Below are 17,181 nucleotides of genomic sequence, written 5' to 3' on the forward strand. Positions count from 1 at the left end.
TTGGAGGCCTACTCAATGCTGCTTCGTACATTCATATCCCATTGTATACCTGTCAATAAAATTCTTAATTCTGTATTCTAACTCTACCTACATGAAACCTGTCCAGTCTATTACAAGATGAGAATCAAACAACTCTTTCTACATTTATGAATTTAATTTGTCTAATTGTATCACATGAATATGCAGCTGTACATACTATAATAACCGATATCTAATTCCTATATATATCCTATAGAATCTTATGATATGACTTGTCTGTACAAAAATCAAGTACAAAGAATCAAGAATGAGGATCAAGGTCTATGCTTCTTCTTTTTCACAGCAAGAATTGGTTGTATTTGCAAGTGCCTTTTGAATGCCTCATTGAAGAGGATACGAGCATGGAAGGCTTTGATGATTGGTAGCCAAGCAAGAATGGCAATAGGTCCAAATAGAACAATCCCCATTCCATAATCAAATTCTCTAGCAAGTGCACGGGTGAAATGCCACACCCCAGTGTGCTCTATCTTTGGCCTCGCAGCTTGTGCAATCTGTAATAGAAAGAAGTGTCATATCACTTAGATTAATGATGTATTTGGAAAAGCCGAAAAAATTAAACTTATTTTAATAGTAAGTACTTATATGTATAATTGCTCTTTTTTATAGTTAATCATGAAAAGTGATTTTAAATTTATTTTATTTTATTTTATTTTATTTTATTTTATTTTATTTTTGAGATCTTCCAAGTTTTTATGTACTAATGCTACTTTTACAACTCTCCCAAACAACTCTTCCAACTACTAATGGCATGGCTCACATGAGGTAATAAGTTCTCAGAAGAATTGTTAGTTTAGATTGTAGAAATAATAAAACTGATTTTTATATGGTAAATCACTAAATAATATATGAAATTTGAAGTTACAAAAAGCTTTAATGAAATGAATGTCCAAGTTTTAGTTTAAGCTTCTTTCTTCTGTCTTCCCCTCTCACCAAAACAAAAACAGCTTAAATTATGGGGAAAAGGGCTTTTACCAGCTTTTATTATGGAAGAAAGCGTCTATTTTATCAAGTTTTCAAAGTTTTTAATCTATGGAAGAAAATGTATCCAAGTGCAAACAATCAAAATTTTGCTCAAACAAAAAGTTACCTGTATCAAGCCCCATGCAGTTGGCATGAATGCCAGACAGCATACAAAAATGTCCATCAATGAAAGTTCACATATAACCGAAAGAATGATGATGATGGCAATAACTGCCACAAACAGGAATGCCTTGAAAATTCTAAATCCAAGCTGATAATTAGCACTAAATAGTTGCCTTCCTATGTTCACGGCCTGCATGGATGTTTAAAATCAAATTATGGAGTTAATAACAAGCAATGGCACACTAGCCACTACTATATAGAAGAAACATTATTTCGCTTATAAGCTTGAATAGCTACTACATAGTTCACAAACCATCAAAATTAAATCTAAAGTCTTTTTAGTGATTTATTCTGGTTACTGATGCTTGCACCTCCATAGACTAATTAAACCACCACCTGATATAAGAAATTAAGACTCTACTATCTTTTCCAAATCTGGTTCTGTACTATTGTTGAATAAATTCTATGAAAGCTACGAAGCATGGATACTAACATAGATAGGGGGGATGACATGACGCCGGATATGGGAAACACTAATTTCAATTTTTTTGAGATATGGACATATATATAATATAAATTATGTTTCAGATAAATTGTAATAATATTTTAATATTTTATTGATATTTAAGTACAAACTAATTTTTAAGGCCTTTTTAATTATATAAAACATTTAAGATAGTTTTTGGTATTAATAAATAAAAATATATATTATCTTAAAACTCATTTTAAGAATATAGGCTAAGAATAAAGTTGAGCACTACATGTAATGGTATTAGTGTGTCCAAAACCTCTTTATATATTTTTATTAGAACCCTTGAAGTATTGAACAATAGTGTGCCGGACCAGTATTAAATAGATTTGAATCCTCTAAATTTTGAATTTCACTTTAAAGGGTAAAGTGTAATATCTCACCATTTATTTCATAGGTGGGACCAAGAGAAAATATGAGAGAGAAATTATTCAAAGGTGAGAGATTATACTTTTTTTATCTAAAGTGAAAATTCAAAATTTAGAAGATCCAAATTCGTGTTAAATGTATCTGACACGACACAACAACTCAACAAAGTCTACGTGCTTAGTAAGAAAGAAATTACCTTCACCAAGAGGAAAACTGCAACAATCACAATCCAAGAAAGGACATAAACAAGAAAGTTCTTGCTGTGCTGGGAGATGTCCAGGTGATAGACCAGACCGTACTGATAGATGAAGAATCGAAGCGAAAGCAATATCTCTGCCAATCTTGAAAAGAGACCAGATCGACGAAGATGCGCTTGCTCATCATCCCACCAAGAATGCCAGCTCTTATCCTGCTGAATTCCTATACCACCCTGTTGCCTGATCCATTTGTTCCACTCTTTCCAATCATCTACTGTCTTGGTCCAACTGAATCCAGCAGGATTGAAAAGAAAAGGTGCACACAACCAGGTTAGCGACATGAACCAAATGGCGTATGTTATCAGCACGTATGCCACGTTGCTCTGGTATGATCTCCTGAACATGTTATAAACAATCAACAGCAGCATCAGTTCAAACCCCTTCACAAAATGGCTTCTTGAATATAGTCTATAATTCTCAGTGAAGCTTGCATGGAAGACAACAACTTTGCGTCCGGTCGGCCTATACTTTGCGCCACCGTGCAGGATCGTCCGGCCATAGTAATGTGTTTTTGTTCCAAGGGAGAATGTGAAGAAAACAGCAGCCAGTTGCAGTTGCATGAGGACAAAATCTTTGACGGCTGTAAGGAATCCTTTCTCGAGGCCAATTTCCATCACCATCGGCAAGCCTGTGAGAAGGCCAAGCTGTATGAATGATTGTGAGGCAAGAGCTGTTTCCAAGGACTGTACATTCTTGATTCTGGCCTCAATTATAAGTGCTCTTTCCAACCCACTAAGCACCAGATATAGCTGCCCGTAGAGAAATACATATATTCCTATCACAGACATCTGTGAAGCAGTCCAATTACAAGTTGTATCAGTCAAATCTGATAGTACCAGTAATGTATGTACACATGTATCATTCAAGGAAAACTATTATGATCATAAGCTTTTGCATTGGGTTGACTATTGTAAAAAGTTTTTGCTTTTCAGCCCTATTTGATAATAGATACAAATTTTCTAATATGCTTTGACAAATTGATCAACTGTATACGTCCATTAAATAACAGAATGCTGCAACTAAAAGAGAGAAAAAGAGAACACTGTGATGGTTCAATTATATTACCAAGCTGCTGAAGTAAAATCCAATGGTGGTGAAATAAAAAGATAGCATTCGGAAGAAATCGAATTGACGGCCAAGGCGAAATATGTCGCGGCTTATAGTTTGCTCACTATTTCCATTTGCCACCTTGGCTTCAAATTTTGAGATCTGGTTTAGGCCTACATCACGACCTTTGCCAACTTGCAAGTATTCATGGTAGGAAATACATCCTCTTCTTAGAATAGAATTAAATCCTGCATGAATAAAAACATGAGCACTTTTTCTCTTGTATCATAAAGAATATATGGTCAGAGTTTGATGTCAAAGTCATCAATTCCTACCAGCAAAAACATCCTCACTCAAGTTAATTGTTTTGGATGCTTTGCTTACACCTCCTCTGGTGATGTGAAAGACCCTGTCAAATACATCTGGATGTCCATAGTGAAACCGCACCCTGAACGGAAGCATACATAAAAAATGGTAAGCATTTGTTGGAGTTTGGAAAGATAGCACTAGAGGAATAGGTAATGAAGATAATATACTTGAATGAAAAATGTCACTGCTTGTTTATGCAATAGGTAAAAGTCAAGCATATGAAAAATGCCACTTTAGCATTACATTAGGCTTTGCAAATAAACTTGGAAAACTCAATTGATCACATTTGCTTTCTTTACCAGTAAATGGTTAAAAAAAGAAAGTATTTATTAGAGTAAAAGACAAATAGGTCCATGACCTTTTAAAACGCGGACATTTTCGTCCCTCAAGATTGGAAAATACATTTCGATCCCTCACGTTTTAAAACGGCGGACAATTATACCCCTCCGTCCGTTTTGGGCCAAAAACGGCAACGGAGCCAACTGACATGAAGGGGTAGAGAATGACGTGTCCGTTACACTTGCTGAAGTGGATTGGAACGAATTTTTAGTAGACAAATTCGTCCCTTAAGTGCAAAACAATTATTCTTCCCTTATTGCTGAAATTAGCACAGAAATAATTATTCACAAGTTAAATGTGAACATACAATTTAGGATCTAATCCCAATTCTGAATCCTCTTTCTTCAACCTCATAATAAAATATTACTCTTATTAATTCACCCACTCACATAACAAAAGAAAAGTCTATACAATAATCAATGCAAGCCACCAAGAACTGAATAAGTGGGTTGAATCATTGCAAAAAGCGCCTTTGACCATCCAAGAGGAAAACAGAACAGATCATGCCACTCAACTCTAAAGGATGAAGGAACAAATTCAAGGTACAAACTCAGAATTTCTAAGAACAACCAAGTTGAACATTCATAAATACTAAAACACATAAGAATGGATCCATGTATTCATTTCAAATTTATATTTAAGAGTTCAAATTAAAAATAGAGCACAAAATCATTTTATCAAAACAAAATCAAGCAACTAAGAATCATAAAAGTTACATTACATAAGCAATAGAAGAAAGTATAAAAAAAAAATCAAGAATAGAAAATCACACAATAATCACCATGAACAAGCGAGAGAGAATAAGTAAATACATCTTTCAACTAATGGTGCAATTTAGTAGTAAAGGACCAAAACACACGACAGAAAGAACCTACTTGTTATTGGGGCATTTCATCAAGCATGTTAAACGCAGTCATGTAAAGAAAAAATACATTGACAAAACGCATCAATTTATCATCCCCGTGAACACTACGATAAGATCAAGAGAAACCATAACCAAAAAGAAAACACCTACGACAAGTTAAGAGGAAGAAAGAAGCGAACCAGAGAGGCACAGAGAGAGATAGAGAGGAAAAGCGAGCGGCGATTGAGATGGCGTAGCGACGACAGAGACTATGGCGACTGAGGGGCTTAGCATGAGCCACACCTCCCAAAGTGTTTCAAGGTCTTGTGCATGAAGAACCCCCCTCACTCGTTATGGACGATCGCACAAGCAGCGGGCATGGCTTCCACCTTGCATTTTGATTAAATAGGGCTCACTCATGCTTACGGCGTCGTTTTGCACTTAAGGGACGAATTTGTCCACTAAAAATTCATCTCAATCTACTTCAGCAAATGTAACGTACACGTCATTCTCTACCCCTCCATGTCAGCTGGCTCCGTTGCCGTTTTTGGCCCAAAATGGACGGAGGGATATAATTGTCGGCTATTTTAAAACGTGGGGATCGAAATGTATTTTTCAATCTTGAGGGATGAAAATGTCCACAATTTAAAAGGTCAAGGACCTATTTGTCTTTTACTCTATTTATTATTTCCGAACATGTCCATAGTGAAGTTTTGCATGGTTACCTGAGAGGATTGGCAAGAAGCCTTTGACCAATAGTGACAAAGCTGGTTTCTTGATACGACATGAACCATGCCAGAGAAGACACACTGAAGTTATAAAAGTCATTGAAAGTGAGGAAAGAAAACAGTGAGTAATGGGGACAAGCAAGAAAAGAAATAGTTAATGTGAATTTAAAATAGAACAGGGAAACAATCGAAGAAACGGAGGTAGTATTGTCTTGAGGAAATGTTTTTTATCATCTTGACATATTTCATTTACAGTTTCCATGATAGGAATCAAGATATGGTATATGATACTTTCTTGAACAGCTTAAAACCATATTCATGTATTGAAGAAATAATCTTGCTGGTTTCCAGTTTGTCATCACAATCAAGTCATTTTAATTTATGGTAGGGCTGACCTTCCTGTGAAAATATGTTCCCTTAAACCAAGTATGGTAGGAGGACGCCGCCCTTGGCACTTAAGAAATTCTTGGAGAAGGTTTCTCATTTTTAGAGCTTCTTCCAAGTAATTATCCTGTAAAATTAGATACTCGTAAGAACATAATAGAGGTGAATAAACGTGAATATAAGAATTTAATTTACTAAAAGAAAAAAAAAAAAGAAGAAAAATAAGCCCACTTGGTTCATATCAATTGTCTGGAGGGCTTCGCCACGAGTAAATACTATTGAACTATTCTGATTTTCAGGCTTTCCTTCCCCAATATCTGGTGGACCTGGAAGCTTTATCTGATATATTGTCTACAAAAGAAAAGCAAGAGCTTCTTGAAGAAATTAATAGATTCATTTGGACAAGTCTTCTCGTGTTGCAATAGAAATACCTGTTCAAAACCATTGACCACTTTAACCAGTTTAGATGAGTACACTTTGTGAGGTTTCCGTTGTATTATTTCCTCCTTTTCCTCAACATACGCGACACGGAGAGACGGATATCTACAGGTAACACACTTGCAAAAGTTATTTTATACTTGTTCCATTTCAAGGTATAAGAAAATTTTCTATTCCCTAGTAAAGCCTTACCGTATCATCAAGTCAATTATGTCTCTATAATGTGGATCATTTTTAGCCTTTTGTGATGCAAATGACTGACAGGAAACAACATACGTGTATTTCATGTCTGCAAGTGCTTCAAGATGAGCAAATAGTGCACGGTTACTTTTTTCAGTAGTCTCATAACCCTCCAGAATATCTGCATTCACGAAATCAGTTGCATGATGAAATTCGTTTGCTTGAACATTATTTGCTACTTTTTATTGCACCATAGCCAAGTACCAATAGATAATGAATGATACTTATACTTAATTACAGACCTTCATCTTCAGCCATGTCAAGAAATGCTTGTAGCTTTAAGGCTTCTCTGTAGTACATCATCCCTCTAACTGTAGTAAACAAGATTGAAATGAACATAGAATGCCTTAAAATTTTGTATTGACATGCATTTTTTAGAATAAAAAACTGAACCTGTTCTGCATAGTGTCTGGCCCCTGAAGGAAGCCCACTGTCTAAGATCATCTTCTAAATTCTTCTGATTTTCACAATCCATACGTTGCATAAAGTTTTTCCACTCATCTATTGAAATTGTTGTGGCAAAGTATGAGATAAGTTCAGAGAGAATGTCTAAGATGCTTATTCTTATTCATATAGCTACCTGGAAATATCTTTTGCAAGTAAAAGATGATGGAGTCCTCCTCTTTATCTGAACCAAGCTCCTTTAGGGAAAAGTTGACGTCCTCAACATAATATGGAGTAATAACACTACCATTACCAACCGTGACATATATCAGACATAGCTTTGTGATGAACTACATCGTTGGTTACTTCAACTTAAAGGTGAATTATCTTAAAACAAATGGAACACTGAATTCAAGTGTTATATTAACTTACCTGAATGGTAGCGTATTTCGCACTTTTGGAGCATCAGGCATATCTGTAAATAAAGAAGTAGCAAAGAATGATATGCGCCTACGAGCATCTATGTTAGCAGGCATGTCCATTGCTGTATCCTTCACCGTAAGTAACAAATGAAAGCGCTTGATCTGCCATGAACATCAGGGTTCTATCAGTGTAACAAGAGCAGAGTCCACATATAATAAGATGCTATTTCAGTACGTGGCTGCACTCATTTATGAACATTGTAACTATCCTTGATGATATAGGTAATAAAATATCACCTTTTCAATCACAGGGTCATTTTCTGGCAAGGGAAAATGGATAGAATTCTCATTGGCAAATAATAGTGTTTCAATATCACTATTCACTCCCTCAAATAGTTGGTCAATATCTCTGGTTAGATACACATACTCGCCCTCATTTATTTGTGGAATGTGTATCATATCCAATATTCTGAACAAATTTAGAAAGTAAATTAGAAACTAAAGCACAGGCACAACAATGTTGTAAAGATCAACAAATTCTTAAGCAACATTACCTTGAGTCAACCATCATATCATTTGTTATCAGTTCAAACATATCTTGTAAAGCTTTCACAACTTTGTACTGATGGTCTTTATCTCCGTCCATCTTATCAAATTCCATACAGAAGTTATTAGAACTTAGTTATTGATCATGTGCATTCATTAACATAAATTTCTTGGCATGATTAGGTCAAGAAATCAATTACCAGAAGTTCCGCTAGCTCAATGACCTTAGCTTGCAGAGCTGGTAGAACTTTCAAGTTGAATTTCTTGAGAAGACATGATTCTTGGATACTTTTTTCAATTTCACCAAGTATATCACATATAATCCTAAATAAACATAAATAACAACTGCATCAACAATCATATCATTTTTTTTGTTAGAACTTAGATGTAGAGAAAAACAAGGAAATCCACAAAGTGCTAAGATAAGATTGCATATAACAGTGCTTGAAGTTGGGAGCTTGTCTCAAAAAGATAGTCCATATTTTACCTTTTCTCCAGATTTCCCACAACAAGAATCTCAAGAACATACTTCAATGACTCGTAGCACTCTCGTACAGCATAAAACATGTACTTGTCTTTTGTAATTTTTTTAGCAAGAATCTCGTCCTTTCCCTCAAAATCTTTAGCAATGGTCAAAGCTGTAGAAAACTAGTATATGTTGCAAGAAAAATTTTCAGTGAAAAATGATGTAAAGTTGATATTTGCTGCATCAGTATCATAACATTTAAGTTAGGAGCATTACCTTATTTGCTAACAGGAAAACAGGCCAACGAACCTTACGTGAAAATAATTCTGAAGACATTGGCATCAACATCAAATCCATCTCTCTGTTGAAATAATTAAGGTCAGGTGTTGAAAAGAACAGAAAAAAGAAAAAGATTTCCATCCATGAAGGTTACAGCATTGACTTCACCTGTTACTGATCAAGTCTTCAAGCCGAAGATGATTTATTATTTGATTCCATACTACGACAAATTTGGCAATGGCACCTTTTTCATCAGGCATCTGTGACACCAATTAGTGATCAGCACATGAGAACACATATATTTATTAGAAAAGTATTATCTCACTATTACTAATTTAAACCACCTTTTGAAATATGTTGCTAAGGAAGCCTTTTCTTTTCTTTTTACCGCGTTTAGAGGATGGTGGAATCAGACAGACATTAAATGCAGAAGGCAAGGAATCAAATCTACTTCTCAGCATTCCCAGTGTCCTTATCTATTTTCAGTAAGAGAGGTAAGATAATCATTTCATTTCTGTTGGAAAAGAACGAAAGAAACAAATAGAAAATATAGCTTCTTACTTCACCAAGGTGATTTAGAATGCCATAAAGTCCACCAAATATTGTACAGAATACAGAATACCAAATTTGAATGTCCATAAAATATACCTGTAGTAAACATAGAACAGAATGAACATATATCAGTATCTTTCTTTTTTTTAATTAAAGAACACATGGAGAAAGATATGCCAATTTGCAAACAAATATTCATACTTCATTTAGTAAAGAATTTCTATTTTGAGTTTTATAGAACCTGAGTGTTGAGATAAAATATAATTACACCTAATCACATAAGAGTTCTGTTCCAATTAGACTCACAATTACTACAGGGGTCCAGACGGCAACAATTGCACCGGCATTACTTTTGACTGCGGCACAAGAAAATATTGTTAGTAACTTATCTGCAAATTGCAATCCTTTAAGATGTGACAAAGAAATTTCGTACCTCTTGGAAAAAGTTCATGCCAGTCATACTTTCTAACACCAATTTTCATAATTTGTCTAGTTGGTGCTATGAGTGGCTTTATCTGCACATATTAATATTACATTGGTTATTGAAGTTAGTTGTCTAATTAATGAAACCCAATCAACATAATGATAAACGTTTTGTATTGTTTACCTCAAAACTGTAGCTGAATATAAATTTGCTACATAGCACCAGTATCCAAAACAATGTATACCTACATGGGAAGAAATCATAATATTTATAAAGATTGTGATGGATGTAATTAAAAGATTAATTAATTGGAATCAATAAGAAGCTATCAAGGATATAGGATATACTTCAGAACCGAAACTTGGTCTTCTTGCATCCCCCGCCCGACGTAGACTCTAGGCTGTATGATAAATAAATGTGACACTCAGATTCAAACATTTAAAACCATCAATGAATATTACATGTAAATATAAATCAATGTCTCAAACATTTATGGAAAATGAAAAACATCAAACAGATCCAATCCCACAGGATAAAACAGAAAGCATAGTTATATCACTAAGATTATGCCTTGGAATTGGCATAGAACAATAATAGCACATGTTCAAGTAATCAACAAGTTAAAGCAATAGTCTAATCTTGATACCTGAGTCCACCAAGATAAAACTTTGCATATCTTGTGATTAGAGACCTCCATATACTTGGAGAAGGCAGGGACGAGATATAACACAACATTAACTGCATTACTTGTTAAGTATATGGCTGCCGCAACCATATAGGATGTAAAGCACCATTCCTCAACCAAGCTTCCATACTTAGTAGAATAACAAGTATATTTTCTTCTTGAATTAGCATAGCAAACAGGAAGAACAATAGTCCATATAAGAGCAAAGATCAGCTTCATCAAGAGTTTCACTTTTTGAGAATATTCCATTGTATATCTGGCTTTCCATGTAAAGGTGATGTCTAAAATTGCTGTTGAAAAGGAAAAATTATTCTATTATGACTATATAAGAGAGGATGGGGAAGGGGCATACTGTCATAATGTCTAGCTAAATCAGCTCGTAGCTATATTCCTTGAAAATTTGTCAACTTAAAATTAAGTCACTGTAACATTGGTTATTTTTGGTCAAAACCACGTGTCAGGATACCAGAGGCAATCCAATTTGAGAAACTCTAACATTGGTTATTAGCCAACTAAATTAACTTCTTTTGGTACATCCAACTAAACTAACATCAATAAGCAACATACCTTGAATAAGTTTAAGAAATGCAGAAGTAATGAAGATGCTGATTATGTCTTCAAATACTATGGCATCAAATAACTGAAGGGGGGATCCCAAGTCATGGCAAGCAATGATTATGATGGTCTGCAACAAGTACATAACTGAATTTTAGACTATCCATTACAAGAAGCAGATATTTTTAAATCATCGAAATTATACTGGAGCAAACCTGAAGGGATAGAATTAAGAAACTCCACATTCTATCAAAGCTTCTAAAAATTTGCCAAAATGAACGAATTTCTACAAAATTCGTCTTTCCTGGCCATTGCGGTTCATGGATTTCCTCTGCTGGGGGTTCCTCTGTTGCATCCTGAACAAGCAAAAGAAAAAAAAATGGGCAACAAGATGGTAATCATTTGCAGGTAGTAGAACTAATCCATCATTTCCTACTGACAACTGAAACACATAATAAAAATAACACTTTCTTTCACGAATATGTCAAATGTGACTGTTACATATTAAATCAATCAATAACCATAGAGAATCCATGCATGTTTCCATAGAGAAATGACCGCTATACACATGTCAAAAACAACGATGACTTTCATCAAGAGGAAATTTATAGATTTCTACCATAAAGGTTCAAGACTAAACCTAGCAGTTAGTTGCCTCTAGATAGTATCATGCAAAACAGTTTATGAAGCAAATTTAACTTCATCATAAACCAGAAGAGGAAAATCATCTTGAGATGTCATCTAATAAGCAGGCTGAGTTAAATTGATGAATAAAATAAGTAAAAACTTAATTTGAAATTTATTTAGCTTTATTAATATGTTTCTTACATCACAAATACAACTTCTTAGTACAAAGCTCACAAAATAAAGTAATAAATTCAGTAGTACCTCTGCTTCCTCATCTTTCTTTTCTTTCGATTTATCAGGTGATAGAACAATAGCATTGTTGGCAGTGGATTTACTTTCCGGTCCAACGACGAAAAAATCATGGTCCAGACGCATTGGCCAACCAATTCCAAAACAATCAGGAGACCTGCATATATAGAACAGTGCAATGAGAACATGAAAACATGAAAAGAAAGCCACATGAAAACAAATGGAAAATAGCTTACCAGAAGTACTCATTCAAATCATCATAGTTTCTCCAAACCGAATGCTCTGCTGTACCGCCTTTGCTTTTCTCTACTTCCTTTGGTTTTAAAATAAAATTAGTTATATTTGAAGAAGAAAACCCTTAAAATAAGAGGAAAAAAAAATCACATTAGATAGTACCTCACTAATAACTTTGTATATGGGGGTGACAACATTGTTAAGGAAAGACTCAGGTTCTCCTCCATAAGCGGGCATGACCTTTTCCCATGTTGTTAAGCTAATAGCACCAGTTAGAATCCCATGCAATTCATATGCCATCTTCAAAAAAAAAAAAAAATTAAAAAACTATTATTTACTAACTTTAGGAGAGCTGTGATGTAACTAGAAGAAGTTCTAACAGGAAAACACAAGAAGTTTAATATTTCTTCTTTTACTTGGAGAAAGGAAACTGAATTTAATCAGGTTCAATATACATTGTGAAAGATGTAGCAGAGACACTCCGGCATGAAACGTAGATTGGCTGCTTCTCCCCATATGAGAAGATAAAGCCCTATGTATAGAATTTTATATTGCTGTGCTTCTTGTTTAACGAAAGGTAACCTGCAATACAAGTTAAACACACTGTCATAGTACAAAAAGATTTTTAAAACTAGGTGCATTATAGTTTCAATGTATTAAACAAAGCAGTATCAGAAAAATGGAAAAGATATTGAATAAACTGATGTAAGAGAGTTGGATAAGTCATACAGGATATTGTTTTTTCTTCCCAAAAACTTGCACCAGTTTGTATAATTCTTGAAAAACTTCTTCATCAATTCATCAACAGTTCCTTCTCCTAACTTTCATAACAAAAAAAAAAAAAACAAAATTACATATTTTACATTTTCAAATGTGATTAAGTAAAGGCAAAGGATGCATATTCAAATTCAATGGCAAATGCACCTTTAAAACCGATGTCTGGTTGTGTGTTTGCCGAGTATGCATGTTGGCTAGGAGAAGAATCAGATGCTCCCTTTGGTTGGCTACATTGCCTTCCTGAAGTTAGACAAATTATTACTTTCATCATTTCTAGAAAATTAATATTACCAGAGTTTGTTTTCGATAAAATATTACCAGACTTTAGTCTATAGTTGTACAAAATAACTAAACTGAATGTTTGATTCCAATTTAACTAGGATAGCTGACCTGGAATCCAAAACAATGCTGAAGAAAATCAAACAAATCTACAAAGCCTCCATTTTTCTTGAAATCTTGTGCAGGGGGTAAACCTCGAACATTGCGCATAACTGCGATTGCAGCCTTAATCTGTATCAATGTATTAGTACAGTCTATCGTAAAAATTGAATTGAGTCTTATATGACTTGAGACACAAAATCAATAACAGGAAAAAATATGAAATCTTTATAGATGTATCAGACCTCACTCTGCTGCATAATTGCATGTTGAATGCCTCCTTGATCAAGGGGTAAAATATTGAATTCAGATTTCTTGGGGATTGCATTTCCATCGGTAAATGCCTATTTTGGATATAATCAGAAGATTTATAAGAAATCTTTGGTAAATTGATAATTTTCTTATTTTTAATTTTTATGAAAAAGTTGTTACAAAAATAGAAGTTGAATATTTATATATGGAAAAGGAAGGAATAAAAAGGATCACCCGAGGACCAGCTGCATTCGAAACTGTTTTTAACACCTCAAAAAGAACAGAAGCAATGTTTCGTGCATTAATCAATTTTTCCCTGTGACTGTTAACATAGAACATACAAGAGTTGGTCTAGTTAGGCCATTAAAGTTTCTTTAAATTCATGTAAAAATGAAAAGGTGGTGAATTAACATGCCTAAATATAAGTATACCTTTGTTCCAGATCAAATGCTTTGTCATGTCTCATAAAATAATCCCTATAGGCATGGTAAACACGCTTAAGCTCACGAGTGTCACTCTTTTCCTTCCTTTTTCTTATTGTCACATGCTCATCCTGCATGCCACAATTCACAATAACAAAGCAAATTATCAGCATTCAAATCTGAAGCGAACCAATGTATTAAGCAACAATTGCTGTGTTAATCCAGTTGCTGTTTCTGAACATGCAAAACTGAACAGACTAATAAACAGTGTTATTTTTCTAAAGTAGGATTTTTTCAAAAGGAAATTAAATATATGATTCTCATGTTTATTTAAGTCACACTTTCAGCTGTTTAATTTAAATCACAAATAGATAATTGAACAACAAAAGCTTCCACATTCTTGTTTTCACCTGCTCAAGTCGTTGAAGAAGTGCAGTTTTGAATTGTCTAACGCCTCTTCCACTGGAGCTTTTGTCCAAGTTGTGCGAAATTTCAAAAGCATGAAAGCGACCTGAAAATCAAAATAACTTCTACAATGTGAAAAGCATGTGATATTAATTAGCAAAGAATCCAATTGCTGACATATTTAAATATTTGTAATTATCATTAGTTGGCTAATCACTCGTTCTATAAATCCATATACACCATAGTAATTTGTTTCAACAAGTAAAAAGCCAAACCTAAAGATTGAGAGTAAGGGGAAGGATTAGAAACTTAAAAGTTACTAACATCTCAAAATTGGAACCTACTAAAACCTATTTCCCTAGTTTGCATATAACTCATGCAATTTTACTTGCCCTTTCTTTATTTCAAGCACTTAATATGCAATTTTGAACACTACTCCTTTCATTGTAAACTATAACCACTTAAAAACATGAAAAAAGAGTGTTGTTGTGTACCATAGACTCTTCAACATCTCCGCTTTATAACCTTACGCTTTATTCTCTACTTTAACCACACATTTTTTTTATGCAATTGATGAGTGAAAAATAATAGACTGCAGGCACTTTTTTCTTAGCTCTTAAGAATTTCTAATTATTGCTTCCATAATATGGCCAAATTGGAATTTTGATAAGTATCGAAGCTCATGAACGAAGGAACCAAAAAAAAGAGAGTCCTCCCCCCGACTCTTTGAAGCCTTAGTCAATTCAAATTGAATTAGCCAAGTTTCTCATAATATGAACCAGCGAAAATGTTCGGGGAACATAGTTTTGTAACCAAAATGAGTCATAACTTGCTTTTTCTGTTCTTTTTTAATGCATTTGTTTTTGTATTTTGTATTTTTTTAATAATTATTAAAATAAATCCAATAATTTTAGATATAATAAATATATAATTATAGATATTATATATATTAAATTATAAATATTAAATTTTTTATAAGATATAAATATTAAATTAATTAAGATAATTTAGCATTACTCATGACCCAAGAGGTTTAGTTAGAAAAAAAAAATCCTTACACCATATCTGCAATAATGTCCTTTTGTCTGGTAATCCTTCATCAACATCAAGAAGAAAAAAAATTAAAGTGTAATATTTGAGAACAAAAAATACTTTTAGTTTAATATAAAGGTATCTGATGTTAATTATATTAGATGTATATTAAAATTAGTTATTAATGTAAAATATATATTAAAATACATATTGATGAGTTAAATTACATATATATTTTTACGTAAATGGTAAATATAAAATAACTAATTTTTAGTATATATATAGTATTTTAATTTTGACATAGCTTACTGAGTTACTGTTATTGTTCACATATCGCATATTGCGCATGGCTTCTCGTACAAGAACGTTCATGTAACAATATTGTAGCGAAAGAAGCTAAGTAGACTTATTTAATATTTATACAGGAGTAAGATAAGCAAATTTATTGAGTCATCAAATCTGGTACGAATGGCAAAAATTAAAACAAGAAGTCACGAGAATTTACTATTCTGGCTCTCATATAAACTCAAGCTGAAAAGTAAAAAAAAAAATAAAAGACTCACAAAGATAAGCAACGCGAGGCTCTTCCTTTCCAATGATGTTAGCAACACGAAGAAACCTCTGAATCTCGGAGGCGAAAACCGACGGCAACCTCTCGCTGTCAAAGGGGCCCGGAACATACTCACCACTTCCTCCATTGGTAATGGCCAGGGGTTGAAAGAACGGTTCCGCGGTGGCGGTTGATGTGGATGCAGCTGATGACGTCTCTCCATGCTCGTAATTACTACGAATGCCAATGTGATCATCAATAGGATCAGCAGGCACAATCTCTGCCATTGCTCTGAGCTCACAAACCTCGGAAACCTCAAAGAGAAAGAGTGTGACACGTTTGCAGGGTATATATCATGGATCTTCTTCATTCTTTTGTTTTTGATGTTGCGTTTGCTTAGTGAGGTAAGCAAAGCTTTCTTGCACTTTGGAGTGGGTAGTGTGTGTGCTTTTTTGCTTTTGCTTTTTGGAGGCTTTGATTTTGATTTGGTTTTGCTTTCTTTTTTGTTTGTGGAAAGAAAGAAAGAAAGAAGGGAGTGTCGTCTCTGACTCTGAAAGCTAAAGTGAGTGATAGTGTGTGTTGTGAAAGTGCATAATCTCATCTGGTATACTTTTAAGAATTTAATTTTAATATATTATTAGCGTAATTAGACGACTGTAAAATATTTTATTCTATCGATATATTAAAATTAAACTCTATTTTTAATATTATTATTTTGGTGCATGATGGTGTTTACGTTCGTGTGAGACCTTTTTTGTTGTTTTATTTTTTTAATGCATGTGAAAGATGGAAGGAGGTCCAATATTCTTAACATTCTTTAGTTAATAATCCCCACTCACTAAATGCTTTTTTGTTCTGCAATTAGCCAATTATTGATACCTTTGTTTTGTTGGTTACTGTGTTTTCCCTTTTCAACTTTTATGCATTGTTTTGATGGATTTTGATCCAGAATTTTTTCAGCACTTAATCATGCATGTAAGCGGAAGCAAACTTTGGTTAGGATCTTCGTTGTGTGGATTCTTATTTCTTAGATGTTGAATCAATTTTAAAATTGTGCATAACATTTTCGCTGCAAATTATTTTCTTTTTATGATAAGTTTATGACAGATCAGATGTTTAGTTAGAAAATAATGTGTTTTAACTGTTTTACAAATGTACGGTGTAATGTAAAAAGTAAAAATCGTTCAGCAATTTTACTTTAGCTAATTTTTTATTAATAAAAAGACACAAATCGCACGAAGAGATTTTACTTTTTTAATTTTTTAAAAAGACTATT

General features: G+C 33.7%; 1 protein-coding gene across 4 annotated transcripts; it reads right to left on the minus strand.

Moving 5' to 3' along the window:
- LOC112770703 (putative callose synthase 8) lies at positions 1-16,298 on the minus strand. Of its 4 annotated transcripts, none has more exons than XM_025815064.3 (41): positions 15,919-16,298; positions 14,329-14,429; positions 13,928-14,049; positions 13,731-13,818; positions 13,490-13,588; positions 13,257-13,376; positions 13,014-13,106; positions 12,819-12,910; positions 12,545-12,671; positions 12,252-12,389; positions 12,092-12,168; positions 11,868-12,012; positions 11,195-11,335; positions 10,992-11,109; positions 10,386-10,714; positions 10,087-10,139; positions 9,923-9,983; positions 9,749-9,830; positions 9,622-9,671; positions 9,325-9,411; positions 9,108-9,239; positions 8,932-9,023; positions 8,761-8,845; positions 8,506-8,666; positions 8,219-8,342; positions 8,027-8,118; positions 7,770-7,941; positions 7,483-7,634; positions 7,247-7,353; positions 7,060-7,167; positions 6,909-6,977; positions 6,619-6,787; positions 6,420-6,531; positions 6,220-6,339; positions 6,000-6,115; positions 5,602-5,685; positions 3,660-3,772; positions 3,343-3,572; positions 2,217-3,065; positions 1,127-1,312; positions 1-530 (listed from the first exon to the last, which is right to left on the minus strand). In XM_025815064.3, the coding sequence occupies exons 1-41, from the start codon at positions 16,190-16,192 to the stop codon at positions 294-296; spliced, it is 5,907 nt and encodes a 1,968-aa protein (XP_025670849.1). In that variant the 5' UTR covers positions 16,193-16,298; the 3' UTR covers positions 1-293. The 4 variants fall into 4 exon arrangements, with proteins under 4 accessions (XP_025670849.1, XP_029150848.1, XP_072080448.1 ...); XM_029295015.2 differs by having other exon boundaries at positions 12,819-12,906; positions 15,919-16,222; XM_072224347.1 differs by lacking the exon at positions 15,919-16,298 and having other exon boundaries at positions 12,506-12,671; positions 14,329-14,363.
- Between the last annotated feature and the right edge of the window lie 883 nt (positions 16,299-17,181).

Source organism: Arachis hypogaea, chromosome 18 (genome assembly GCF_003086295.3).
Source record: "Arachis hypogaea cultivar Tifrunner chromosome 18, arahy.Tifrunner.gnm2.J5K5, whole genome shotgun sequence".
Lineage (NCBI taxonomy): Eukaryota > Viridiplantae > Streptophyta > Magnoliopsida > Fabales > Fabaceae > Arachis > Arachis hypogaea.

Coding starts and splice junctions, on each gene's coding strand:
- LOC112770703 (XM_025815064.3), bottom strand. CDS start 16,192: ATGGCAGAGATTGTGCCTGCTGATCCTATTGATGATCACATTGGCATT. Junction 9,024..9,107: donor TTAGCAACATATTTCAAAAG/GTGGTTTAAATT, acceptor TTGGTGTCACAG/ATGCCTGATGAAAAAGGTGC. Junction 8,846..8,931: donor GAAGACTTGATCAGTAACAG/GTGAAGTCAATG, acceptor TTATTTCAACAG/AGAGATGGATTTGATGTTGA.